Source organism: Ovis canadensis, chromosome 12 (genome assembly GCF_042477335.2).
Source record: "Ovis canadensis isolate MfBH-ARS-UI-01 breed Bighorn chromosome 12, ARS-UI_OviCan_v2, whole genome shotgun sequence".
NCBI classification, from domain to species: domain Eukaryota; kingdom Metazoa; phylum Chordata; class Mammalia; order Artiodactyla; family Bovidae; genus Ovis; species Ovis canadensis.
In genome coordinates, this window is record NC_091256.1 from 41,042,490 (window position 1) to 41,069,632 (window position 27,143).

The following is a 27,143-nucleotide window of genomic DNA, read 5'->3' on the forward strand; positions in this document are numbered from 1 at the left end:
AAGCTGAGCACCGAAGAATTGATGCTTTTGAACTGTGGTGTTGGAGAAGACTCTTGAGAGTCCTTTGGAATGCAAGGAGATCAGTCCTGGGTGTTGTTCATTGGAAGGACGCATGTTGAAGTTGAAACTCCAATACTTTGACCACCTCATGCAAAGAGTTGATTCATTGGAAAAGACCCTGATGCTGGGAGGGATTGAGGGCAGGAGGAGAAGGGGACGACAGAGGATGAGATGGCTGGATGGCATCACCAACTCAATGGACATGGGTTTGAGTGACCTCTGGGAGTTGGTGATGGACAGGGAGGCCTGGCGTGCTGTGATTCATGGGGTTGCAAAGAGTCGGACACGACTGAGCAACTGAACTGAACTGAACTGAACGCGTTATTAATTGCTCTAAGAATTTCAGTTCAGTTGATCAATCATGTCTGACTCTTTGTGACCACAGGGACTGTGGCACGCCAGGCCTCCTTGTCCATCACCAACTCCCGGAGTTCACTCAAACCCATGTCTGTTGAGTCGGTGATGCCATCCAGCCATCTCATGCTCTGTCATCCCCTTCTCCTCCTGCCCCCAATCCCTGCCAGCATCAGGGTCTTTTCCAGTGAGTCAGTTCTTCGCATCAGGTGGCCAGAGTATTCGAGTTTCAGCTTCAGCATCAGTCCTTCTAATGAATATTCAGGACTGATTTCCTTTAGGATTGACTGCTTGGATCTCCTTGCAGTAGAAGGGACTCTCAAGAGTCTTCGCCAATACCATGGTTCAAAAGCATCAATTCTTTGGCTCTCAGCTTTCTTTATAGTCCAACTCTCACATCCATACATGACTACTGGAAAAATCATAGCTTTGACTAGATGGACCTTTGTTGGCAAAGTAATGTCTCTCCTTTTTAATATGCTGTCTAGGTTGGTCATAACTTTTCTTCCAGGGAGCAAGCATCTGTTTATTTCATGGCTGCAGTCACCATCTGCAGTGATTCTGGAGTCCCCCAAAATAAAGTCTCTCACTGTTTGTACTGTTTCCCCATCTATTTCCCACGAAGTGATGGACCAGATGCCATGATCTTAGTTTTCTGAATGTTGAGGTTTAAGCCAACTTTTTCTTTCTCCTGTTGCACTTTCATAAAGAAGCTCTTTAGTTCTTCACTTTCTGCCATAAGGGTGGTGTCATCTGCATATCTGAGGTTATTGATATTTCTCCCAGCAATCTTGATTCCAGCTTGTGCTTCTTCCAGCCCAGCATTTCTCATGATGTACTCTACATATAAGTTAAATAAGCAGGGTGACAATATACAGCCTTGACGTACTCCTTTTCCTATTTGGAACCAGCCTGTTCCATGTCCACTTCTAACTGATGCTTCCTGACCTACATATAATTTTCTCAAGAGGCAGGTCAGGTGGTCTGGTATTCTCATCTCTTTAAAAATTTTCCAGAGTTTGTTGTGATCCACACAGTCAAAGGCTTTAGCATAGTCAATAAAGCAGAAATAGATATTTTTCTGCAACTCTCTTGCTTTTTTGATGATCCAGTGGATGTTGGCAATTTGATCTCAGGGTCCTCTGACTTTTCTAAACCCATCTGGAATTCACAGTTCACGTATTGCTGAAGCCTGGCTTGAAGAATTTTGAGCATTACTTTACTAGCATGTGAGATGAGTGCGGTTGTGTGGTAGTTTGAGCATTCTTTGGCATTGCCTTTCTTTGGGATTGGAATGAAAACTGACCTTTTCTAGTCTCGTGGCCACTTCTGAGTTTTCCAAATTTACTGGTATATTGAAAGCACTTTCACAGCATCATCTTTCAGGATTTGAAATAGCTCAACTGGAATTCCATCACCTCCACTAGCTTTGTTTGTAGTGATCCTTCCTAAGGCCCACTTGACTTCGGATTCCAGGATGTCTGGCTCTAGGTTGGTGATTACACTATCATGATTATCTGGGTCGTGAAGATCTTTTTTGTATAGTTCTTCTGTGTATTCTTGTCACCTCTTCTTATCTTCTGCTTCTGTTAGGTCCATACCATTTCTGTCCTTTATCGAGCCTATCTTTACATGAAATGTTCCCTTGGTATCTCTCATTTTCTAGAAGAGAGGTCTAGTCTTTCCCATTCTATTGTTTTCCTCTATTTTTTGCAAGGATTACTGAGGAAGGCTTTCTTACCTCTCCTTGCTATTCTTTGGAACTCTGCATTCAAATGGGTATATCTTTCCTTTTCTCCTTTGCTTTTTCACTTCTCTTCTTTTCACAGCTATCTGTAAGGCCTCCTCTGACAGCCATTTTGCCTTTTTGCATTTCTTTTCCTTGGGGATGGTCTTGATCCCTGCCTCCTGAACAGTGTCTGGAAATTCCATCCGTAGTTCTTCAGGTATTCTCTCAAATCTAATTCCTTGAATCTATTTGTGACTTCCACTGTATAATCATAATCTAAGAATTTAGGACTGTCTTTGTAAATAAGCATATCTTTAGAAGTTCACGTACTCTTTTGATGTGCTGTGTTCCACTAAAATATTTGAATGGTAACTGTTTGATGAGGATGTTATTGGCAGTATTTTCACTCATTTCAGTTGCCCATTCATGTCTGACTCTTTGCGACCCCATGGACCTCAGCACACCAGTCTTCCCTGTCCATCAACTCCTGGAGGCTACTCAGTACTCAGACTCATTGAGTCAGTAATGCCATCCATCCATCCCATCATCCTCTGTCATCCCCTTCTCCTACCTTAAGTCTTTCCCAGCTTCAGGGTCTTTTCAAATGAGTCAGTTCTTCACATCAGGTGGCCAGAGTATTGGAGCTTCAGCTTCAGCATCAGTCCTTCCAATGAATATAGTGTTTTCATTGATTAGTCCTAAAATGATGAGGCAGTCTCAAATAGACATTTTTATTGTTTTGTGGGGGGGATTATATAGCACAGACTTTAGAGTGAAATCAGCTAGATTTGAATCTTACTAGCTCAGCTAGTTGCTAACCTGTTAAGCCAAAAGTATTAGTTATAGATGAAAGAGGGGATTGGGGTGGGGTTTGGCCTATGCTCAGAGAATTAAAAGGAACTGGTAGTCTGATGCCAAAGGAATAAGCTAAAAGTATACAAAAAAGCAGACCCAACAACTTACTAAAAAGTAATAAGCCAAGACTGTAAGTAATTACTAAACATTTAGTAAATAAATATGTTCTTAACTGTATTATTTACAGGCACTTTAGAAGATGCAGAAACAAAGGATGGCTTAGTTGTGGAGGGTGTACTTTCAGAATTAAATCACTTAAGCCCCATTCAAGGAGTTGAAGCTTCTCTTTGTATACCATCAGTCCCTGAAGAGTAAGTTTATAGAGAAAATTTCAAATATTGATAAAGTTTAATGAAGCTGTGAAATAGTAGTAAATATTGATATTTGTTCCATGCATAGATTAACTCTTATTTAGATCTTTCTTTGTCTCTGTCATTTCCATTTTGGTACTGTGTCTGTTATGTAAGAAATTCATTTGCACAACTCAGTGTTATTTAGTAGTTATAATGAAATGACACCAGATGGTTTCCTAAACATATAGAGACATGATAAACTGAGGCAGAACTCTTTAGAATCACCAAAGAATATTATTTCTGTTGAAAAACAGAAGTTTCACTTACAGCCACATATTCTTCCATGCTCTCCCGCTTTCTGTGGTCTCAGTAATCTGGTCTGTATCCTGTAGCACCAAGGCAGACCATAAGGGAGGTAGTTCAGGGGCAGTATTGATCCTTGCCATTTGGTTGCTACAAGACTCAAGTTAGAAGTTGTTGTTTTTCAGTGACAGCTTGAACTATTAAGCTCCCAGTTCTTTGTTTCATTTGGCGCTTACACATTCAGCCAGCATACTAGGAACATAGGACAATGCTACTTAAAGTGTGGACTAGTAAAGTTGATGCTCGTTACTGAAGACTTTATGGTCTGCAACAAGATAGCAGCTTCTATTAACATACTTATCAATAGCCTTTTTGGAAGTTAGCTGAACTAATCATTGAGGTAATTGATTGACCTTCTGGCATAAATTCCTTATCTCATTAAAAGACTGGACATATTGTATATCAGCACTTTGGAGTGATGCTGGTGTAGAGAATACAATAAAAAGTTGCAGCTTCATTTATCAAGAAGTTGTAAGGGTATAATTTACTAAGATTAACCCACACAAAACATGACAATTTAAGATACTGTAAATGCTTCACTGTAAGTTCTGAGAGTGATTTCACAGACCACCCATAAAAAAAATCAGTATTATAATTGTCACCTCTCATACATTTAACTCAGTCATATTCTTCACTTCTGAGAGAGAAGTCGTGATAACTACAATCTTTGCCAGTCCTTCATGGAAAAGGAGGGAGAAATAGTATGAAAGGATCATCAAGATTGTTATTTAATTCTAAGGTTTTGAAATTTTTAATGAAAGTTAGTATAAATTATAAGGGGTTCAGTGGATTACAGCAACAACAAATCAAAAAGCAATCACTTGATCAGAAATTTGGCATTCCTCAGTGACAATCTAGGCGAATATTCAACATCTTGGCAAGCTAGTTCTTTTTAAATGTAAACTTATTTTGTTGTTGGTTCTTGGTTATCCTTACTGTAAACATTGTGATTGAGATAAGTCTTACAAATATACCTATAAATAAATGTGTACATATTCCAAATGCATACTTTTTCTTGAACTTTATAATTTATTTGTCCCATTTTAAAAATCAGCATGCTTTAGCTGGCTTCAGGGGAAGGCCACCTCAGAATACAAAGGGACCACTGTCAGCTCTTCATAGAACTTTTGTCAAGTAGATTAATAGAGGTTACATTGGTCTCCCATTCTAAGTCATTTATCATACTTTATCCAGTTGGCCTTAAAATAGTGAATCTACTAAGTATATAGGGAAAATGTCCATAATATTTGATGGATTTATTTGAAGAATGTGACCACCGATAATTAACCGACCAGCGTTTTAAAATCATTTTATTTGTAGTTTAACGTTATGCCATTATTTTCAACAAAGTAAAATATTAGAAAATAAGAAAAATAAATACAACATTACTTGTTTCTAAATTCACTGGTAAATTATATAGTTGTATTATTCAGAATGTACTTGCATTGTATAGTCTCTGAACCTTGGTTTTAAAAGTAGCAGTTGGGATAGGATTAAAGCAGGTCAGAATAGATGGATCTTCTTACACACTGAAGTATATGTTTCTCTTCCTGAAGGGAACTCCTCACCCTGAAGTCCACAGTACCTGTTTTAGACGAAGGACTTGTCTCTGTTGAAACCTGTACCTCTGCAGTTAGAGCAGGTAACAATAAATGTATGTATTATTTTTACTTCAGAATGATTTCACTTTAGTGTTTTGTCTAAAGAGTGTTCTTTTCTTAGGGCAAAAGAATCTGGATAACAGTCCAGACTATTATCTGTTATGCCTCTCCAGTTGTTTCCCTAGCTAAGAATAGAATTCTGAGGAAGCGTGGCAGCTATCAGAGCAGTTGGTTGCTTATAAAACGCTCTGTAGTTCTAACAGTAGAAGGTCTTAGAATGGTTTTTGTGGACATATTTAAAGAGGAAAAAAGTAAATTACCAGTCCCCACCCAAGACTGTATACTTGTTTATTGACCTTCTGGGTTTCAGGTATCTACACAGGGTTACTTCCATATTTATTCTGTGTTTGTGATAATTTACAGCCAAGATTGGCTTAGTGTTATTAGAAAATAATCACAAATGTCTGAATTTGCTCCAGGGAAGATTAACAGATACATGGAATTCATTTGACTTTTTTTTCCCGAGTGAATTTTTTTTCTTCTTCCTTCCTTCCCCCCCCCCCTTTTTTTTTTTTTGAGTGTCTCCTCTCAGTTAGACACTGGCTATTCAGAGATGAGTTTGTGTTGCTAATTCATTTCTGCAGTGAATATTACTGTGTATACATCTTTGCATGTTCTGTGTCAGTGTTTCTTTCACATAGATTCCCAGACATGGCCTTGCTAGGTCAACAGGTGTGCACAGGTTTTTAATATTTTATTGTTTATATTTTATCTTTTTGAAAAGCAAATATGTATTGTCTAACCTGAGTGAGTGGATACTGATGAAGGAGGAGTATTGTATAGATCCTTGTAGGCTTTTCCTCTTCGAAGATGTTAGAAACGTTTTGACACTCTTGACAGTTGTTCAAGGAAACTTTAAGTGCGGTGCAGCCTTTCCCCTTCTGTTTGCTTCCTCAATTGTGTATATATCTTTTTTTTGTTTAGCTTCAAACATGGAAGATTAACTCTCATTTCTTTTTTCAGCTGTGACCGAAGTCCCTGGTGATAGTGAAAGATCTGGGCCTGTTACCTCTGAAAGCCCTGTGGTCTCTGAACATAGGCTTGACCAGGAAGTAGAGTTGAACTTAAAAGAAGATCATGAAATAGAAGTTGATGTACTAAAAGCAAGTTTTGAGTTACCAGAAGAAAAGGCTCCAACTTCTGATGATCCTCCTGATACTCAAGAAATTCATGTAAAAATAATAATTTTCTATTTCTTTGTCAGTCTCTCAGTGTTGGTTTAGTTAGGTTTCAAACCATAGCTCTAATGTAATGTATTCATGTGTTTCACTACTATATAGAAATGCCTTTGTAAAAATATGTGTTTGAAAAGGTATATAAAATACATTGTGGAATTATAGAGATCATCCTTTAAGGAATTGGTTTCATGAAAACTATAAGACTGTGTTAAAGAAGTCACAGTTTTAATAATTTTCACTCAGTATCCAGTTCAAATGAAAGGTCTTTTAGCCATAAGAAAACAAATATTAGCTACTCTTGAAACATGCATGACATCAAAACTATCCAGAGCATATATCTGAAAATAGTTGAGTACAGTTAAATAGAATTCTCTACCATCGCCCCTCCCTTCATACTTTTGGGGAAATGATATTCTGCTGCCTGGGGTTTAAATTCTTATATACTCCAGAAAGGTGGGATTTTTTTTGTTATTTAATATGACTTACATTTCCTAAAAATCCCACCAGATCTGTTTTATTATCAATAAGTAAGTTTTGCATGATAAGTGAATTTAAGGTAAAGAAAAATAATCTCTTCTAATTATTTATGATTGTATAGTAGTTGGGAAGTTTAACTCATAAAAATGTCTTGGTTATCCATATTCAATTTCATGAGTATTCTCACTGTGAATTAGATGGATATAGTCCCTTTTCCTTCAGCCAGGAAGCTAATAAAATTTGTGGGCATAGTGTAAATGGGAATCCTCGTTTCTGGGTATTTCCAGTCTTTCAGTGAATGTGTGGGTAGTGGGAAAATGTCATTGTTTAGGTGGGTGGTAATGTTCTACCTTCTTGGTCAGGAGATCTCTCTGTTACTTTCTGCCTCCTCCTTTTTCTCCCCTTCCCTTACCAAAAGGTAAATGCAAGGACCATTCCTTCTTCCACCAAACCCTTGCAAGAGAGGTACTGAACTTGAAAGCCTTAGGAATTTCATGGTTTATGCAGCCCCAGCAAAGGGAAGAGGATTGAGTCTAGCCCAAGGGAGCTTATGTAGGTGAACTCTTCTTCAACCTTATGGGGATCATGCTATTTAGGAAGTGTGGTTAGTTAGGTAATTGGGGATTATCATTAGAACATAGTTTGGGGGTTGTTTCTTTTTCTCCGGTTAATTTTTTTTTCCTTGGGTGAGAATAGAATAAATCCTTAATTATTGCAACTGTTAGCATCATAATAATTTTTAACATTTTTGTTAAGACTGTCTTTTTTAGCCAGGGAAATGTAGACTTCTACTTTAATTCCATTCAGAATTTCGATCTTTTTCTGTCTAGTTATTTTGACTGAGTGAGAAAGTCTGATTGCTTAAATGGCTATTTTAATAAAGTGAACCCATAAGTATATGCCATATTGATGTAGCTTATGTTTAACAATTCATACACCAAGAGTGAGATGGTCTTTTAAAAAATTTATGCTTTAGGTTAAAATATATATGTTAACAATCTCTTATCTTTAATTCATTTTAGGTAATTGAACATGAAAAGCTTGAAGGTCAAGATTCAGGACAAGAGGCTAGGAATCTTTCATTTAATGAGTTGTATCCCTCAGGAACTCTTAAGCTTCAATACAATTTTGATACCATTGAGGAACAGTTTTGTGACTTACCTGATAATAAAGACTCGGCTGAGTGTGACATTGCTGAGGTAGATGGAGAGCATTTTGTGGCACAGAGCAACTTTACCTTGATTTTGGAAGGTGAAGAAGGAGAAGTAGAGACAGATGATTCTGCAGCATCTGATGTGTTAGCTAAAGCAGCTAATGCAGCCACTGAGGAAAAACATGTATGCGGTGAGGAAAGTGCTAATCACAGACATGTTGCAAATTTGCCATCTGTCGTAACTAGTGATCAGGAGTCCCAGAGGGTGGAGACATTACCATACGTGCCTGAACCAATTAAAGTAGCAATTGCAGAAAATTTATTAGATGTAATTAAAGACACAAGAAGTAAAGAAATTACTTCAGATACAATGGAACAGTCCATTCAAGAAAACATACCTTTAATAAGCCAAAAGGTCGTGTGTTCCACCAAATTGGCCAACTCTACAATTAAGACTGTTCAGGAAACAAGTACAGTGACTATAGATGTCAGCGAGGTTAATGACATGATTTCCTCCAGAACTCGCAAGAGAGGACGTGTCCAAAACCTGAATGTCAAATCAGTACAACAGGAAGAACCAGCAGCTGTTGCTACTCCTGAGATGCTGGGGCTTTCAGTTACAAAGAAAACTAGGAAAACAAAAGAAATTGCAGGGGCTTTGGAAAGTGCCTGTTCTGATGACAAGGGAGTATCTCATAACCAGCAAATACCTCAAAATTCTATTACTCCTAGGAGAGGAAGGAGAAAAAAAGATGTTAATCAAGACACATTAGAAAATGCTAATTCTGTGGAACAAGAATTACAAGTTATTACTCCAGGTAGGGAATTAAGAAGGTTAAAATCATCTCAGCTATTGGAAGCAGCAACTGAAGAAAGTTCTTTTAGAAAAGAAGTTAAGCTTTCATCTGCTACAAAAAGGACTCCTAGAAGAACTAAATCTGTAGAAAATCTGGAAAGTGTTGAAGTTATAAATGATCTGAAAGTCAGCAAAGTAGCAGGTCCTAGCAGAAGTACCAGAAAATTGAGACGTACTCATTTGGAAGCTTCTGAAAGTGTAGAATATAAACAAGAGGGGGAGTCCGCTGAACAACAACTGCCTATTCAACGTAGTAAAAGGGTTAAAAAGAAAGAAGTTAGTGCGTTGGATGTTATAGAAGATTCCAAACTTGGTTCCTCCCAGTTGACTATTCAAGCAGATTTTGGTACGCCTGCTACACCTAGGAAACGTGGTAGACCAAGAAAAATCAATCCACCTGAAGATGTAGAATCTAAGGCTGTTACAGAAGCAGGAAGTCTCAAGAAGAGAGAAGGTCTCAGCATCCAAAGGAGAGCCACAAGAAACACCCCAGCGAAAAGTGAAAATACTGATGTCGGAAAACCAACTTTAGAAGAGTCAGTTTTCATGCCAAATGAGGAACTTGCTGCAGTGATGAGCTCTAAGAAGCAGCTTACAAAAAGGACTCAAAACCAAAGCCAAAAACGTTCATTACGTTCAATACCAGAAAAGTGCATAGATGAAGAAGAAATGGCACACAAAGAGCCAGATGACCAAGAAGAAAAATTGCTTGCTACAGTTGCTCTGACTAGATCTTCCCATAGCACACGGACTAGGTCTAGCAAGGCCATCTTGTTGCCGGACCTTTCTGAACCAAAAAATGAGTCTTTTTTATTTTCTCCTCCTGTGTCAAAGATTCCAAGGAAAGAAAAAGGTACTTTTATTTCTGTTTGAAGAATAATTTCCATTTCATTTAAAGTCTTCAGCTTAAACTTAAATTGGTTCAAAAATGATTAGATTTTAAGGCACTATTGGATCATATCTCCTAAAAATGATGTGTAGTTACAAGGAATTCCCCTCCCTTCTGAAAAAAAACTTTGATCTTTTAATAGTAAAATATTAATGTTTTGATTTTAAAGTTTATTTTTAGATTCAAGAATTTTCTGCTTCACTGTGACTTTTTAAATCTTATAATTGACATAGGTGTAATTTTTTTTAGAATAGGATCATTTTTCTTCATTCTGTCCTTATATCATAAGTGACTTGGTTTTGGTTTTTCCTCAGATAGAACCTTCATTTTTGTCTCATATTCCAGATGATGTCCACAACTTCAAATTGTTTTGAAGGGAAGTAGCAGTAGATTATCTTGATTATGATACAGAAATTATTTAAGTCCAATTTCTTGTTGTCCATGAACTGGCAAGACTACATGCCCGACCTCCCTCACTGATGATCGAGCTTTTAATTGTCTTGTTTGATAGGTATAGTTCATATCGTCTCAGCAGGAGTGAAGTCTCTTACTCTTTATGTATAGTGTGTCTGTTAGTCGCTCAGGCGTGGCCTAGGCTTTCCCATCCCATGGACTGTAGCCCGCCAAGCTCCTCTGTCCGTGGAATTCTCCAGGCAAGAATACTAGCGTGGGTTGCCAGGCCCTCCTTCCGGGGATCTTCCCAGACCAGGGACTGAACCCAGGTCTCCTGTCTTGCAGGCAGATTCTTTACCACCTGAGCCGCCAGGGAAGCCCATGTATAAAGCAGAGATATGCATAAGTACATACACAGATACACAGTATATTTGTGCTTTTAAGATTTCTTGTTGGGCAGAATTCAGTGAGGAAGACAGTTAAGAAAAAAGATCTAAAAAGGTGCTGGTAAAGCAGATTAGGGACTTGCAAGTAAAGTGGGTGACTTGTTATATTAAACTCTTGCATGTATTTTTTAATGCATTGGTGAACATCCTGTATAGTTTCCTCCTGACAAAGAGAAAGATGAGTCATTTAAAAATCCACAAACTAAAATTTGTCTCCAGCATTCACTGTGCAATAACCTCTGTAAATATATTGTATTCGTGTAAGTTGTTATATTGCATAAGAGCCTAGAAAAGGATGCTTTGCCGTAGATTTGATCATTTGTTCTAAAAATGAATCTAGTTATTAGGAATTCCTTTTTCCCATCCCATCCGCCATTTTTGAGTACATTTTGATTTTTATTTTGGTTTATTAGGAAACCAAAGTGTGGTTATGCCTCTCTGTTAGGAAACTGGTTATGCCTGTCTTTCCATGGAGGAAAAGGAAATGACCAAATATGTGAGATTTTAGCTAACTTTACTAAGCTACTGTGTTAGATAAAGTTAACATGAAAAAGAGCAGTGAATGGTAGAAGAATGTCATTAACAATTCTTTTTATACTTTTCTCATGACTATCATAGACAAACACCTCAATAATTCTGATCTTTGTTATCTTTATTTCTTCATCCATATACATATCATCTAACTTTTTTCTATAGTAAAAATAATAGATGCCTGCCACAGAAAATTAGAAATTAAAAATATTTAATTTAGCTATCTAGAGGACCACTAACCACTGTTTACATCTGCTTGTATATCCTTCTAGCTGGATATATAGTTTGTTTTTTTATAAAACTCAATGCACAGTAGTTTGTGTGTATGTATACATATTACTCCTCCCACCTGCTGCTTATTTCATGAGCATTTTTCAGATACTGGAAAATAGCCTCAAAAACCCTGAGTGTTCTTGGTTTTGTGTTTTGTTTTTTACATATTGATAATGTGTAAAAGTTCACGTGTGTAGCATTTCATCTCACTTCTGTGCCACAGATAGCTCAAACACTCTCCTGGTAGGTGTTTGAATCATTTTCAGATTTTCTAGTATTAAAAATGAGCACCTCCTAGGACGAGTTAGAGGTAAGAAGTTTGGGACTTATATCTCTCATTTCTGCCTCTTAACTAGCTTTCTGAATCTTGTTTTCTCATCTTCATAGTGAAGGTAATAATGCCTACTCTGTAGGGTTCTTGTGTGTATTCACTACTCTAACAGTGCAATTGCTGCCAAGATTCATCTGCGTTCTTAACTTTGCTCTTAGATTATAGGTTCTACACTCTTAAGATTCCTTCTTGTCCCTTGTGCCTACTGACTTTTTTAGGGAGGGATAGGAGGTCCAGTGTTCTTGCGTGGAGAATCCCAGGAATGGGGGAGCCTGGTGGGCTGCTGTCTATGGGGTTGCACAGAGTCGGACACGACTGAAGCGACTTAGCAGCAGCAGCAGCAGCAGCAGCAGGAGGTACAGAGAAGAGTGGATATAGGAATATATGATTAGAAAGCTGGAGGCCATCCTCTATTTAATTGAAACATGTCAAAGAAACACATATCTTAGAATCACTAGCTAAAAAGAATGTACAGTTTGATATTTCAGTAGCTTTCCTGTAATTCCATTACTCAGCAGCAGATATTTAAGAAGGGTTTGCTTATATGCCTGAGTCTATACTAGGGTATACATTTATCAGTTCATTTGGTTCTCAGTATAACCCAGCGTAGTTTAGGTACCATTGTTCATTCTTTTTTTCCACAGTGAAGAAATTGAAACTGAGCACCCATGACACCCAGATAATGAGTAAATAGTGGTGTCTTGGAGCCCATACCCGCTGGCTGATGAGAGCCAATTGCTAAATACTCAGGAAATTTTTTTGAGCCAACCATGGAACATTTATAGCACCGAAATAGGCAAATGCTGTAAGTCAGAGCTGTGTTTCTGTTGTTGTTGTTGTTGTTTTCCTTCCTAGAAAGCTGTTTACCAGTACATTACTGTAGGACTGAATCTATAGGATTTTTGAACTTCCTAGGCCTTAAGTCTGGCCATCAGAACTTTACCCCAGGAAGCTTACAGAAGTGGGCAAGAAATTGACATACAAAGAAATATAATCAACTCTTGTCTGGCTGTTAGAAGTATATGGAAGGAATGTGGAGCTAAACATTTTTGCATGTGATAATACATTTTTGTTCCTTTGGGTGCAGAGGGAAACTCAGTGAGGAGTATGAGTTTGTCTTTGAAAAGCCAAAGAAGCTGTTGCTCCAGATAGCCTGGAAGGAGAAAAATAGAATGTATCATATGGGATTGCAAAGAGTCGGACACAACTGAGCGACTGAACTGAACTGAACTGAACTGTCTGTTTTTTAACCTACAAAAGAGGAGAATTACTACCAGTGCCGTTTATGCCACTTGTCAGCTGGGAGCAGAGAGGACTTTTATTTCTGACCTCACTCCTCTTTTTTCTTTTATTAAGAATCACATGCTTTAAGAGCAGAATTTGGCATTTTATAGAACTCTTGATTGTCCCAGTAGATGAAATAATATTGAACTCTATAATTTGGAAATTTTCTTTCAGAGATTGGTAAATTACATTCTTTATGTTCTTTAAATAATGATATAACATGCAAGCATCTATAAAGCACTTACCATATACTAACATTATTCTAATCTTTAATCTTCACAGTAATGTTAAAGCACTATTATGAATATTATAGAAACTGAGGCACAGAGAGGTTTAGGTGACTTGCTTTTGGTACCACAGCTTATAAATCCAGAAGCTATGATTTAACTTCTGGCAGACTGGTTCAGCTGTACCCTGCCAATTCCATTATTTCATTGCTAATCACCATTAATATGGAGACAAGAATGTGATAAATATTTTTAATTACATATTTTCAACTAATTCTTAAACTGTTTCTGTTTTTCTGTGGAATATCTTCCTATCAATCTTCTTCTATATTATTACTTTCTCTGCTTGCTTTTTTCCTTTTATGCTGTGGACTTTTCTCTTCTTCCTCTTGCCTGGAACAACTGGCTCAGAATGAGCTGAAAGGAAAGAGAGTTTGAGTCTCTACTTTGTAAACAAAACCGCTTTTTAAAATAAAAACCTTGGAGCTGGAGAAGTAGGAGTTAAGGAACAAAGTAGTTCAGGTTACACCAACAGGTTACACCATGGAAATGTTTGCAGATTAGGTTCCTTACTATCATAATAAAGCGAATATCACAGTAAAGCAGATCACGCAAATTTTTTTGGTTTCCCAGTGCATATAAAAATCATGTTTACACAATACTACAGTCTTTTAAGTGTATGGTAGTATTAAAAAGCGCTCATTGGAAGAATAATGCTGATCATCATCTGAGTTTTAAGTGAGTCTAATCTTTTTGCAACAGTCAGTCAGAGATCACTGATTACCATAGCAAATATAGTTAATAGTGGAAAAGTTTGAAATATTGCGAGAATTGCCACAATGTGCCAGACAGACATGAAGTTAGCAAATGCTGTTGGAAAAATGGCGCCGATAGTAGACTTGCCACAAACCTTCATTTCACCTTATTTCAAACCTTCAAATATGCTGTACCTCACTACTTTTATCGTGCCTTGCTTTATTTCCCTTAATCACACTTCACAAGTGTTAACTTTTTTTGTAAGTTGAATTTATATGTATGTGTATATATATATAATGCACATATATATATGGTGTTTTGTTCTTTGTTTCTACCTTTCTTTAGCTAAAAAAATAGAGGCTCCTGCACAGCTGCAAGAATTAGTTTCAGACTTACCTTCTCAATTTGTCTCCTCACCTCCTGCTTTAAGGACCAGGCGGAAAAACCCATTGAATACATCCAAACGTACAGATGGACTGGTAAGAAATGCATGATTTTATTTGTATGCAATGCTTTTTATTTTTTAAGCAGTGCTTCCTAGGTGAGCTTCTTTAAAAACAGCAGGTGTTTATAGTACAAGACCAAAATTACCTTTTGGGGATCCTAGGTTTAAGATAGATGGGTATATTACTCTTGGTGTATTATTGGCAGCTGTGGTTGAAATTGCCTATTAGGGGAAAGGTTTTAAAACTGTAATGTCCCATAAGAATTATTTGAATGTATTTATTTAAAATGCAGGTCACAGACCCCCCTGGAGTGTCATCCACAGACCACACTTGGAGGAGTGTGTGTCAGAGTTGACTAGTTGTATGTAACTCTAAATTTAAAATAGTTTATGGATTAAGTATGAGCATGAAACCTTTATATTTACCAATCTTAATTTGTGAGCATTTCTTGAATTATCTGCTATGAGCCATTACTATACAGTGACAAAGATGCAAAAATAATTTAGGCAGATTCATTGTTTTTCAGGAGTTCAGTTTAATTGAGGAGGCAAAAATACAAATAATTATTTCACAGCATGATAATCATTTATACTCAGATAACGCTGCAGACAGAAGGTAAAGGAGACAGGCGCTGCTGGAAGAGGACAGCAGATGCAAAAGCACGGAAGCCTGGCCGTGCATGAGGGCGGGGCTGGGGCTGTCGACAGACTAGCAAATAACCATGCGCACGTTTTAAGGAATTTCAGTGAAAAATGAATCCTAGGGAGGAGAAAATATTTGATGGTGGTCTAAGCCTTATGCAGCAGTCAGAGCCTGGAATTGGATAGAGGCAGTGGAGCACTGCAGTGGACAATGGAAAGATGCCAGAATAAGACTGATAAGATTTGGGGATGAATTAAATGTGTGGGGATGAGGGATAATAAGCTGTCCTAGATGACCAAGGTTTCTACCGAAAAAATACACAGGGTCCATTTGATTGTTTACTGAGGTTAAATTCATTTAGCACTGTCTGGCTATAGTCTTTGACTCAGGATAGAACTTTTTCAGTTTAAATTTTGAATATTTAATTAGCTAATGTTGATCTTTCAAAACTTTTAACCCATAGGAAGATGATGGTCAGTCAGCTGAAACTGTGGGAAAGCAACAAGTGAAAAGAATCAGGACTGCAAAAACAAAACAAGCAAGCAAGTAAGACGTTTTCTAGGCTGTAATTTTTATTTTCAGTTTTGTTTCTTAAAATTATATTGGTAGAGACTCAAAAAAGAGAAATGAAGCTCATCAGAAAAAGGTCATTCTTTGGGGCATCTATATGCACTCAGTTCAGTTCAGTTCAGTCACTCAGTCGTGTCCGACTTTTTGCAACCCCATGAATCTCAGCACGCAGGCCTCCCTGTCCATCACCAACTCCCACAGTTCACCCAAACTCATGTCTATTGAGTCAGTGATGCCGTCTAGCCATCTCATCCTGTGTCGTCCCCTTCTCCTCCTGCCCCCAATCCCTCCCAGCATCAGAGTCTTTTCCAATGAGCCAAATCTTCGCATGAGGTGGCCAAAGTATTGGAGTTTCAGCTTTAGCTTCATTCCTTCCAAAGAACACCCAGGACTGATCTCCTTTAAAATGGACTGGTTGGATCTCCTTGCAGTCCAAGGGACTCTCCAACACCACAGTATGTCCGTGCTATCGAGCACTTAAAATGTCACTAATGTAGCTGAGTGACTGAACTTTTTTATTAAAATATGGTTTATTTACAGCATGTTGTATTAGTTTTAGGTGTTCAGTTCAGTTGCTCAGTTGTGTCCGACTCTGCAACCCTATGAATTGCAGCATTCCAGGCCTCCTTGTCCATCATCAACTCCCAGAGTTTACCCAAACTCACGACCATCAAGTCGGCAATGCCATCCAGCCATCTCATCCTCTGTCGTCCCCTTCTCCTCCAGCTTCAGTCTTTCCCAACATCAGGGTTTTTTCAAATGAATCAGTTCTTCTCATCAGGTGGCCAAAGTATTGGAGCTTCAGTTTCAGCATAGTCCTTCCAGTGAATATTCAGGACTGATCTCCTTTAGGATGGACTAGTTGGATCTCCTTGCAGTCCAAGGGACTCTCAAGAGTCTTCTCCAACACCACAGTTCAAAAGCATCAATTCTTCAGTGCTCAGCTTTCTTTATAGTCCAGCTCTCACACCCATATATGACTACTGGAAAAACCACAGCTTTGACTAGATAGACCTTTGTCGGTAATGTCTCTGCTTTTTAGTATGCGTTTTAACATAGCATGAAAACCCCTTTAAAAAGGATGAGTGAAGGGCTTCCCTGGTGACTCAGACGGTAAAACATCCACCTGCAATGCGGGATACCTGGGTTCGATTCCTGGGTTGGGAAGATCCCCTGGAGAAGGGCATGCAACCCACTACAGTATTCTTGCCTGGAGAATCCCCATGGACAGTGGAGTTACAAAGAATTGGATACGACTGCGCGACTAAGCACAGTAGGGTGGGGGTAGTTGAATGCTCAACAAAGCTTTGTATTTTTTACAGTGAATTTGGGGAGGGGAGTGCAATGTTTCACCTTTTCTTTAGTGAAAAGTGATAAAACTATCAATAAAAGTCGTTAAAAACACAAAAGTCCTGTGATTATGTCACTATTAGCAATTAAAACTTCATCGCAAAATTACTCCCATTTTGGATATATTTTGCTTAGATACGGTTGAATTTCATAAAAGTACAAAGTAATTCATTTTATGTTTAAAAACTGATTTAATGAGAGCTTTTGACTGTAATTAATAACACTAAATTGGCTTTGTGTATATGTGGAAAACTGCTTCATATTATGAAATACATACATAGTTTCTAATTGCTGGTATTTGAGAATTCCCATTTCTCATATATTTTATAGACCTACTGGGCTCTCCTTCTTATGGACCGACTACTGGTATTTGGCCCTTCCTTGTAAACCAGTAGTATTTATTAATACATATGAAATATTTAAATGAAAATTCAAATAGTAATTGTTTTGAGGATCCCAAACATAAAGGATAATCTCTATCATGTGAGTCTTTAACTCTGCCTCAACTTAGTTTATTTGACTAAAGTTTTATTTTACTTCTCCTTTATAAAATGAAAGCACTAGAAAAAGGTAATACCTAAGATTTCTGCATATATTGGGAAGTAGACTACATTTTATACTATAACATGTTTATTCTTACTTGAGTTAAATCTTTATTTCAGAAACACAGAAAAAGAAAGTTGGTCACCTCCCCCAGTAGAAATTAAGCTGATTTCTCCCTTGGCAAGCCCAGTTGATGGAGTCAAGAGCAAACCAAGAAAGACTGCAGAAGTAACAGGAAAAACTGTTGGAAGGAGCAGGAAGAAGTTGTCTTCTTTTCCAAAGCAAGTTCTACGCAGAAAAATGCTGTAATTTTTTCAAGTTTTTTAATGTACACCTATTTGTAAAGTCATCAGAATTGTGTGGATTATTAAAAATCATTAATTTGGAAGAAAATAATTTATATAAATTATTGTAAATTTTTGTAAACAATGTCTTCAATAAGTAAAGTAACTCCATATGGAGTGTGATTCTTTTAGTCCAGGCAGTTTTTTCTATTTTATAATAAGACTTCATACATTTATATAATATGTAAATATGGCTTATTGGAATGTTAAATAAAGTATACTTTACAGTAGTCTGTGTCTGTTAGATTTTTGAGAGGGGATTTCTGTTTTAATAATGATTTTATATGCTAGTAGATATTGGTTCCATTTTCTTTGTCTATAGTTAAAAGTATTAGACCAGTTTGAAGATGACTGAACTGTTGGGTTTTTTTAAGTTGCTATTTTATAATTTATGCACTTTGCTTCTGTGATTAAGACTTCTAATCTTAAATTGAGGGAGGCTGTTACTATGTTGAAATTGAATTATGGGCATGTAATTTTGCCACTTTTTTGTAGTTTAACATATTTTGTGTATTCTACCTCAAATTAGTAATTTTCCAAGTAATGCATTGATTAAATATAATGTTGGCATTTCTTGTTCAGCAAGTTTAAAGGCTGTTATCTTTAAAGTCTCTTAATTATTCAGAGACTAATTATCCAGGTTAGACTGACCGGTTCACTGCTCACTAGCAACTTCTTAAAGGGGTTTGAGTAGTAAGAAAGGAAATGTTTTTTTTTTTAAAAAAAAAGCTGTTTCTTGGCTATTCAGTGCACTTTGTATGTGCCTAATATTAATAGAATGAAAAGTCTGAACAAATTTTATAAACATTCTCGCTGTGAAGGAGCTTGCTACTGAATCACAGAAATCCCTTAACATTTATTCAGGTTTTAAAATGACAAATTCTCATAGGACCTCAGGCACAGTATTGAGGATGGGTAGAGTGTGAGTAGATGCGGAAAAAGGAAAAGAAAAACCACTCTGTTTCTGCAATGTGACTGTGTGCAATTAAGTGGTGATACTTGATGTGGGCTATAAAATTCATCAATAAGTAAGTATTGTAAAATTATAACAGGTAATCGATAGTGTGTAATGAATGGACCATTAATAATTGATTGTCTAGAAACGGACTGCTTTTGTTGGCTAAGCTTTCAGTGTTTCAGTGTGAAGCATAAGCAGTGTACCTGCTACATTATTTTTCTACCAAATAACAATATGAATAATGGGAAAATGCTGAAAATGCCTATGCCAAGTACTGACAGCGTGAAAGTAGCAGTGCGAGTGCGGCCTTTTAGTCAGGTTAGTGATAAATGTTACATTGCCTTGTTGAAAGTTTGACCATGACTTTCATTTTATTAATTTTTGAAATAATAATTATCAAACTTGTATTGAAGCTGCTTGTCCTTTACCGAATATTAAATTTATTTAAATGAACTTGTTAAATGACTAATTTAAAGATCTAAATTAAACATAATTCATAAAACAATTCATTCCTTTGCACAAGTAGCACAATAAAAAATTGACAAGAAAAATGTTTTGTCAATAATTTTTTAAACCAATGCAGTTTGGTGAATATAGACATGTGCTATGCGTTTTTATCCCCGCCCCCCAAACAACAGCTCATAATCAAACAGATTTCCAGTTCTGAATGAACTCTTATGTATTTTATATGCTTTTATGTATAATTGTATTTGTATAACTTTTTACAAAAATACCAGTCATTAAACTGTTGCTACAACATTTTAGGATAAAATATGAGTTACACTTATTCTGGGACCTTTAGCAATTGTCTATCTTTGATTATCAATGGAGTAGTTGAATTTTAAGATAATAGTGAACAGTTGATCCATTCAGTGGACTTTTGCTTATTTGTTGTGGATCAAACACTGAACTAGGAGCTGAGGATACAAAGGAAAGTTGTCGTTCTCTAGCAGCGTATAGTCTTATGTATGTTAATGATTTGTAGCAATATGTACCGTGGTAAGGTAAATCATCTTGACACCCAGAGAAAGACCGGGTACAGTTCATTCTGCTTGCACAGAACTTGAAGACTTCCTGGAACTAGAAGAATTTGAAATGGCCATAAAGGAGATAAATAAGATTTGGATAAGAGTATGCTGAAACAACATGCAAAGGCTTATTTGATAATGATTCTGAATGGGATACAGTGTAGTGATGACCTCATATTACATCTACTTTCCCACTTGTATAGTTTGCTGCTTTTACTTTCATCCATTAATACAAAATACTGCTTTGCACATATTCAGTTGATATCAGTTCTGTCCTGTCCCTTAACATTCCTCTATATTGCAGAAAATACTTCAGGAATCAGGCAGACATATGATTAGATAACTTTATAACTAGACATAAGTGTGGTTATGTCTCACTTCAGCATAGCCCCTAATTAAGGTTTCTAAAGTGGCATGGTTTCTCAGGGAACAGATTCAAAACATGTCAAAGAGTTAACTTGTGATTAAATTAAATGACCACATTGAAGGACAGTTAACTAGGATATAGGAATGGGCAGTAAAACAATTACATAGTTAGGTCCCCTTTGATTCATATCTACCACCAAAGTTGATTATCTTAGACTGGAATAGTAGGAAGAAAGAAAATGAATTCAGGAAATGGTTTGGGGTAGTTCTGGATCACATCTGGACAACTGTTAAACCACCTTGGTGACCTAGACCCTGCCTAGTTTTCTAACTTCATATCCAGTCTTGCTTTCACTGTGGGATCAGAGATCCGACTTTATGAGACTTCCTTTGTTGTAAGACAATGGCTGTCAGGAGCCTTTGGGGGTCCGGGGGCACACTGGGTCTTTGTTGCACTGCATGGGTTCTTCGTTTCTGTGCTTTTTGTTGCAGTGTGGGCTTCCTCTAATTGCAGCAAGTTGGGGCTACTCTAGGTGCAGCATGTGGACTTCTCGTTGCAGTGGCTGCTTCTTGTGGAGCATGGCTCTGGAGCTGTGGGCTTCAGTAGTTGGGACTTAGCAGCAGCTGAGCACTGTCTCAGTAGTTTTAGCACACAAGCTTAGTTGCTGGCAGAATGTGAGATCTTCCAGGATGGGTCAAGGATGAAACCCATGTCCCCCAGGGTGGATTCTTAACCACTGGACTACCAAGGAAGTCCTGACTGTCAGGAGCCTTTGAAGTCAGATGAACATGAGTTCAAAACCTGACTTTATCCCTTACCTACTGTGTGGCTTTGAGCAAGGTTTTAAGCTCTGAGCCTTGATTTCCTTAAGTCTAAAATAGAGATGTTGATACCTCACAGGATTGCCGTTAGAAACACTAGTTGAAGTAATCTGTAAATTACTGAGCACGATGTTTGACAAGTAAGTACTTCTAATATTAGCTGCTATAGTTATTTTCACCATCGTGTTAGTCACTCAGTATCTGACTCCTTGCAACCCCATAGACTATAGCCTGCCACATTCCTCTATTCATGGGATTCTCCAGGTAAGAATACAGGAGTGGGTTACCATTCCTTTCTCCAGGGTATCTTCCCAACCAGATTGAACATGGGTCTCCCACATCGCAGGCAGATTCTTCACCATCTAAGCCATCTTTTAAATGGTTTTATTGAGATAATTTACGTAGTACACATTTAGCTCACTTATGGTATATGATTCAGTAAGATGCAACCATCACCACGATCAGATTTATAACATTTTTAATCACATTCCCATAGTCCTAAACAACCATTAAACTAATCTCTGTTTCTGCATAGTTCCCTGTTGTGTACAATTCATATCAATAGGATTATATAGTCTTTTGTGACTGGCTTCTTTCAGCATAATGTTTTCAAGATTTCTCTATGTCATATCATATGATACGACATTTTTATATTGTGTCATCTGTGTTGTATCAAAAGTTCATTTCTTTATGGCTGGATAATAGTCCATTGTATGGATATACCACATTGTGTTCATCTATTCCTCAGTGAATGTCAGGGTGGTTTCCACCTGTTCACTGTTAGCTATTATGAATCATGCTGCTATAAATATTTGTTTACAGATTTTTGTGTGGACGCAGGTTTTCATTTCTTTGGGTTATATACCTAGGCATGGAATTGCTGAGTCGTTTAATAACTCTGTGTTATCTTTCAAGAAATTGTCAAGACTTTTCTAAGCAGCTGCACCTACTTAGAAAATGTTATATTCCTACTAGCAGTGTATGAAGGTTCCAGTTTATAACTTACTTCATTATAGCCATTCTAGTTGGTGTGAAGTGGTACATCATGTTTTTTTGATTTGCACTTTCCTGATAGCTAATGATGTCATGGATCTTTTCATGTACTATTGCCCATTAGTGTCTCTTCCCTGGGGAAATGTCCATTCTGATCCTTTGTTCATTTTTAAATTGGACTGTTTATCTTTTTATATTGAGCTGTTCTTTACATATTCTAGTTACAAATTCTTATTAAATATACCACTTGCAAATTTTCTCCCATTCAAAGGGTTACCTTTTTATCCTTTGAAGTACAGACATTTTAAATTTTGATGGAATCCATTTTTTAAAACTCTGCTTTTGGTGTCTTATCTCTCTTTGCCCACTCCAATGTCATGAAGATTTATATTTTCTATTTTAGCTTTAGCTCTTACATTTAGGTCTTTGGTCCTTTTTGAGTTGCTTTTTATATATCATGCGAAGTAATGATCCAAGTTCATTCGTCTGTGTGTGACCATCGAGTTTTCCCAGTGGCATTCCTTGTGAAGGCCATTCTTCATTTTGGCAGCCTTGTTGAAAATCAGTTGATCATAGACGTTTGGATCTGTATCTGGACTCTCCACTTTGTTACACTAATCTGTATGTCTGTCATCATGCCAGTGCCGCACTCTTGATCACTGTCGGTTGTACTAAATTGTGAGATTAGTGTGACTCCTACTTCTTTCTTTTTGAAGATTGAAGATTTTGGCTATTCTGGATGCCTGTCAGGTCCATATGAATTTTACAATCAGCTTGTTAATTTCTACAAAGAAAGTGGGCTTTTGATAGAGTTGAATTGAACGTACATCTGTTTGGGGATTTTTCTCCTAATAATAGGCTTCCCTGGTGGCTCAGATGGTAAAGAATCTGCCTGCAATAATGCCAATTCCTTCGATCTATGAAATGGGGTATTTTTCTAAATTTTAGGTCTTTAGTTTCTTCCAACAATGTTTTGAGGTTTTCAGGGTATGTTTTGTACTTCTTTTGTTAACCTTATTCTTAAGTATTTTATTCTTTGTGGTAGTACTAGAAATTTTCCTAATTTCATTTTCAAATTGTTTAAAGTGTATAAAACAGTCTATTATTGTATATTGATTTTACATCCTGCAACCTTACTGAACTCATTTACTAGTTGTAATAGTTTCTAGTGGATTCCTCAGGATTTTCTAAGATCATATCATCTGCAAATTGCTATCATTTTACTTCTTCCTTTCCTATCTGGATGCTTTTGTTTCCTTTTCTTGCTTAATTTCCCTGGCTAGATCCTCCCATGCAGTGTTGAATAGAAATGTCAAGAGTAGAAATCCTTGTCTTCTTCCTGGTCTTAGAGAGTAATAGTCAGCCTTGACTGTTCAGTATGATAGTAGTAGTGAGTTTTTCATAGCTGCCCCTTATGAGATTGAGGAAGTCCCATTCTGTTGCTGATGTGTTTTGAGTGTGTTTATCATGAAAGGGTGTTGAATTTTGTCATATTCATTTTCTACATGTTGAGATGATATGTGACTTTTTTATTCTGTTGATGCGTATTACATTGATCATTATTTTAAAGTGTACCCAAGATTTGTTTTAATCAGATACAATAGGGTGACAGATTCAGTGATCACTGCCTTATAATTTTCAAGGGAAAGGAGCATTCCATGCAGCCATACAAGGAAGTTGGTCAAAAGGCTGGAGGAAAGGATGCCTGGCCCACACCCTTATTGTGGTTTCCACCGGAAGGAATGGGCAAGGCACAGTAGGCAAGTTTGAGCAATTTCAGGATTGGATAGTTAGTGTAGTTTCCATGGACTCTAGACTTCAGTTGGTCAGGTGCAGTCAGGTACCTGGTGCTGGGGTAATGTGAGTTAGGAGAAACACTGGGTTGGGGTGTGAATTAGATAAAGGGATTAGATAAAGGCTTGGGACGTGGCCTTCAGATTGGTTGATATGCACGATAAGTTGTTCGCTATCTCTGAATTCACGGATGTCAAAGTCATAAAATTGAAACAATAGAAACGTTTTCAGATGTTAAACCTAAGCTTGCATCCCTGGGATAAATCTCATTTGGTTATGGTGTATAATTCTGTTTATATGTTGCAGGATTCACGTTAGTAATGATTTGTTGCGGATTCTTGCAGTATCTTACAAGAGATACTGGTTTGTAGCTTTATTTTCTTGAGATATCTGTCTCTATTTAGTATCAGGGTAATACTGGCTTCATAAAAATAAGTTAGGGAGTATTCCCTTTTCTATGTTTTGGAAGAGTTTGTGAAGAATTGGTATTATGTAAATGTTTGATAGAATCAAGCAGTCTAGCCATTTGTTCATGAACTGTTTTGTTTTTACTATAATCTCTTCATTTGTTATGGGTCTATTCAAATTGTCTATTCTTGAGTATTTCGTACTTGGTGTCTAAGAATTTGTCCATTTCATCTAAATTATCTAATGGAATAAATTGTTTGTATTATTCCTTTATAATCTTTCCTTTATTTCTTTAATCTGGTTTCCTTCCATGCTGTGAATATATTTATGGTTTTTACTTTTCTGTTAACTCCTGCATCTGATCACTCTCAGTTTCTGTTGCCAGCGTCCCTTCCAGTGTATGGGTCTTACTTGCCTATTTCTTTGCAGCACAGTTTTCTATTAGGCAGACATTTTAGGTAATGCATTATAGCAAATCTGAGTGCTGGTCTTCCCACTCCTCTCTAGCTTGTTATTGTTATTTGCTTGTTTATTTGTTGTTTTGCCAAAAGATTTGTGTTCTGCTGAAGGACTTTCAGGTTCAGAGGATTCACTGGCAAAATAACCACTTTGTCTTTAAGTAGGCAAGAATTAAGGAAGTTTCTTATATTAATAGTAAGTTACAGTTTGAGGACAAGCAATGTAGCAAGAGATAAATATATATACATCACCAGATTGGGGAAACACTACATCCAGATTCAAGCCACAGCCCCAGTTGGAAGATCCACAAGCAGTGTAGCAGGAAAAACATATCCATATACATCACCAAATTGGGGGAACCCCTACTTAATCCAGAGTTAAGGAACACTGGGAAGTCCCTGGAACAGCAATCTGAGTCCCCAGTTTGAAGTTACATTCCATGGCTGAGACTTGAGAGTGCCATCCAAAGGAGTCCTGCTTTTATCACCAAGCTGCAGGCTGGCTGGTAGTCATCAGCTTACGTGCAAATATGCAGCTTTGGCTATTGTGTTAAATGTTCATATTTCTAGTTGTCAGTCTCAGAATGTTCACTGATCCCTGGGAACTGGCCAGATTCCCCAGGCCCAGGAAGTTTTGTGACTCATTCCCATCCATGTTATTTATTCCCTTAACTGTTGGTTCTCAAGACCTACTTTCAGCGTTCCTGCCAGTCAGCAGTTTGGCATGTAATTCCTTTCAGGGCCTCTGATCAGTCAAAGACCTATTGCTGCTTCTGAAGCCTGGACAAGACTACTTGTATGAACTTCCCCAACATTTGTTTAGTGATTGGCTGGATTATTTTAGTGAAGTCTTATCTCCTACCTGGTCACTATGGGATGGTGACAGTTTTCGTAGGGTCCCCTCTCTCTCTCGACCATACCAAACTGTGAAGTCCACTGATTGCCAACCGATTGCTCTGTTTTCAACAATGACCAGGGGCATAAATTGCTCTAAAAACTATTTCAATCAAATTCCGGTTCCTTTTAAAGGATTAGTTTCTGAGATCAGCGATTGATATTTTTTCTGAGTCCAGGTGGGTTCCTCCCCAGCAAACCAGACCAAAAAAAAGTGAAAGTCACTCAGTTGTGTCCAACTCTTTGCAACCCCATGTAGCTCGCCAGGCTCCTCTGTCCATGGAATTTCCCCAGGCAAGTGGGTTGCCGTTTCCTTCTCCAGGGGATCTTTCTATCCAGGGATTGAACCCGGGTCTCCTGCATTGCAAGCCAATTCTCTACCATCTGAGCCACCAGGGAAGCCAAACCAGAGAACCTGTACTTTAACCTATTACCTTGGATATCCGAATTGCCCTTCATCACAGCCACCTCTGTTCTTAAGAGTGCTCTTAGTGTTGAACTCTAAGGGGGCAAATGAAGTCAGTTCCTTTGGGAAGAGGTTAAGTGCCCAGGCAAGATCTCTAAACCAGGGCTCTGGATTTGTGGGTGGGGACACAAGGAAGCTACTCTGTATGACGGCCCTACTCTAGAAGCCCAGTGTTTGGTCAATGTGGAACAGCAACCTGCAGTCGTCTGAGCTTGTCTCTCCTGGCAAAGAACCACCACCTCGGGAGCCAGGGCAAGTGTGATCAGCACCCCAGGATTCTCAGCACGCGGCAACCTAGGCAGAGTCTCTGTTCCATGTGTGGAAACTGGGTAAAAGAAGGAGCTCCCACCTCTCACCCATACTTTCCCACATGAAGCCTCTGTCACAGGTAGAAGGGGGCAGGGTGAGAAATGCTGACATTCTCCTCTCAGGAAGAAATCCCTCCTCCTGGGACCCAGGGAGAAAGGGAGCCCTGTGCTCTCAGCTCCAGCAGTCAGGAGTTGTCTCTCTTTGGCTGAGCTGACAGTGGAGAGAGAAGGAATAGTCTTGCTTAAACACCATGGACTCCTTTCTTACCAAATTTGATACATTTCTTGAATAGATCTTTCTTCATTGGCTGTTGCTCTTAGAACCGATTCCATTTCTTTTTTTTTTTCATTTTCATTTTTTAATTGTTACTTTTCACCAGTTTTGTTGGAGAGTGGGACAGTAGAGCGTCTTATGTTGTCATGTTGGGAATGGATCTCTGATGCTATAGTTTATGTTATTAGCATAGTTGAGTGTTAGATATGCTATTCTCAGAAAGTTAATATGACTAGAGACAAGCCTTTCAAAAATTCTGAGGACACATAACAGCAACTATTGTCATAACAGCTGCTAAGAATAATCAGAGAACAAAATGAATGAACAGTAAGTTACTAGCTTAATTTCTTACTAGATGTAAAGACCTGCA

General features: G+C 37.7%; 2 protein-coding genes across 3 annotated transcripts in view; both read left to right on the forward strand.

Moving 5' to 3' along the window:
- Positions 1–19,513, forward strand: part of AHCTF1 (AT-hook containing transcription factor 1) — a 91,294-nt gene extending 71,781 nt beyond the window's left edge. Inside the window, exons 30-36 of one of the 2 annotated variants that reach the window (XM_069545493.1) lie at positions 3,186–3,309; positions 5,211–5,308; positions 6,279–6,487; positions 7,993–9,832; positions 14,455–14,588; positions 15,661–15,743; positions 17,780–19,513. In XM_069545493.1, the coding sequence (XP_069401594.1) occupies positions 3,186–3,309; positions 5,211–5,308; positions 6,279–6,487; positions 7,993–9,832; positions 14,455–14,588; positions 15,661–15,743; positions 17,780–17,969 (2,678 nt within the window). In that variant the 3' untranslated portion in view covers positions 17,970–19,513. The remainder of the gene's footprint in view (positions 1–3,185; positions 3,310–5,210; positions 5,309–6,278; positions 6,488–7,992; positions 9,833–14,454; positions 14,589–15,660; positions 15,744–17,779) is intronic. The other variant, XM_069545494.1, reaches the window with a different exon arrangement.
- The window catches only part of LOC138415818 (kinesin-like protein KIF28P), a 69,864-nt gene continuing 61,917 nt past the window's right edge, over positions 19,197–27,143 (forward strand). Inside the window, exon 1 of the mRNA XM_069544371.1 lies at positions 19,197–19,280. Within this exon, the coding sequence (XP_069400472.1) occupies positions 19,197–19,280 (84 nt within the window). The remainder of the gene's footprint in view (positions 19,281–27,143) is intronic.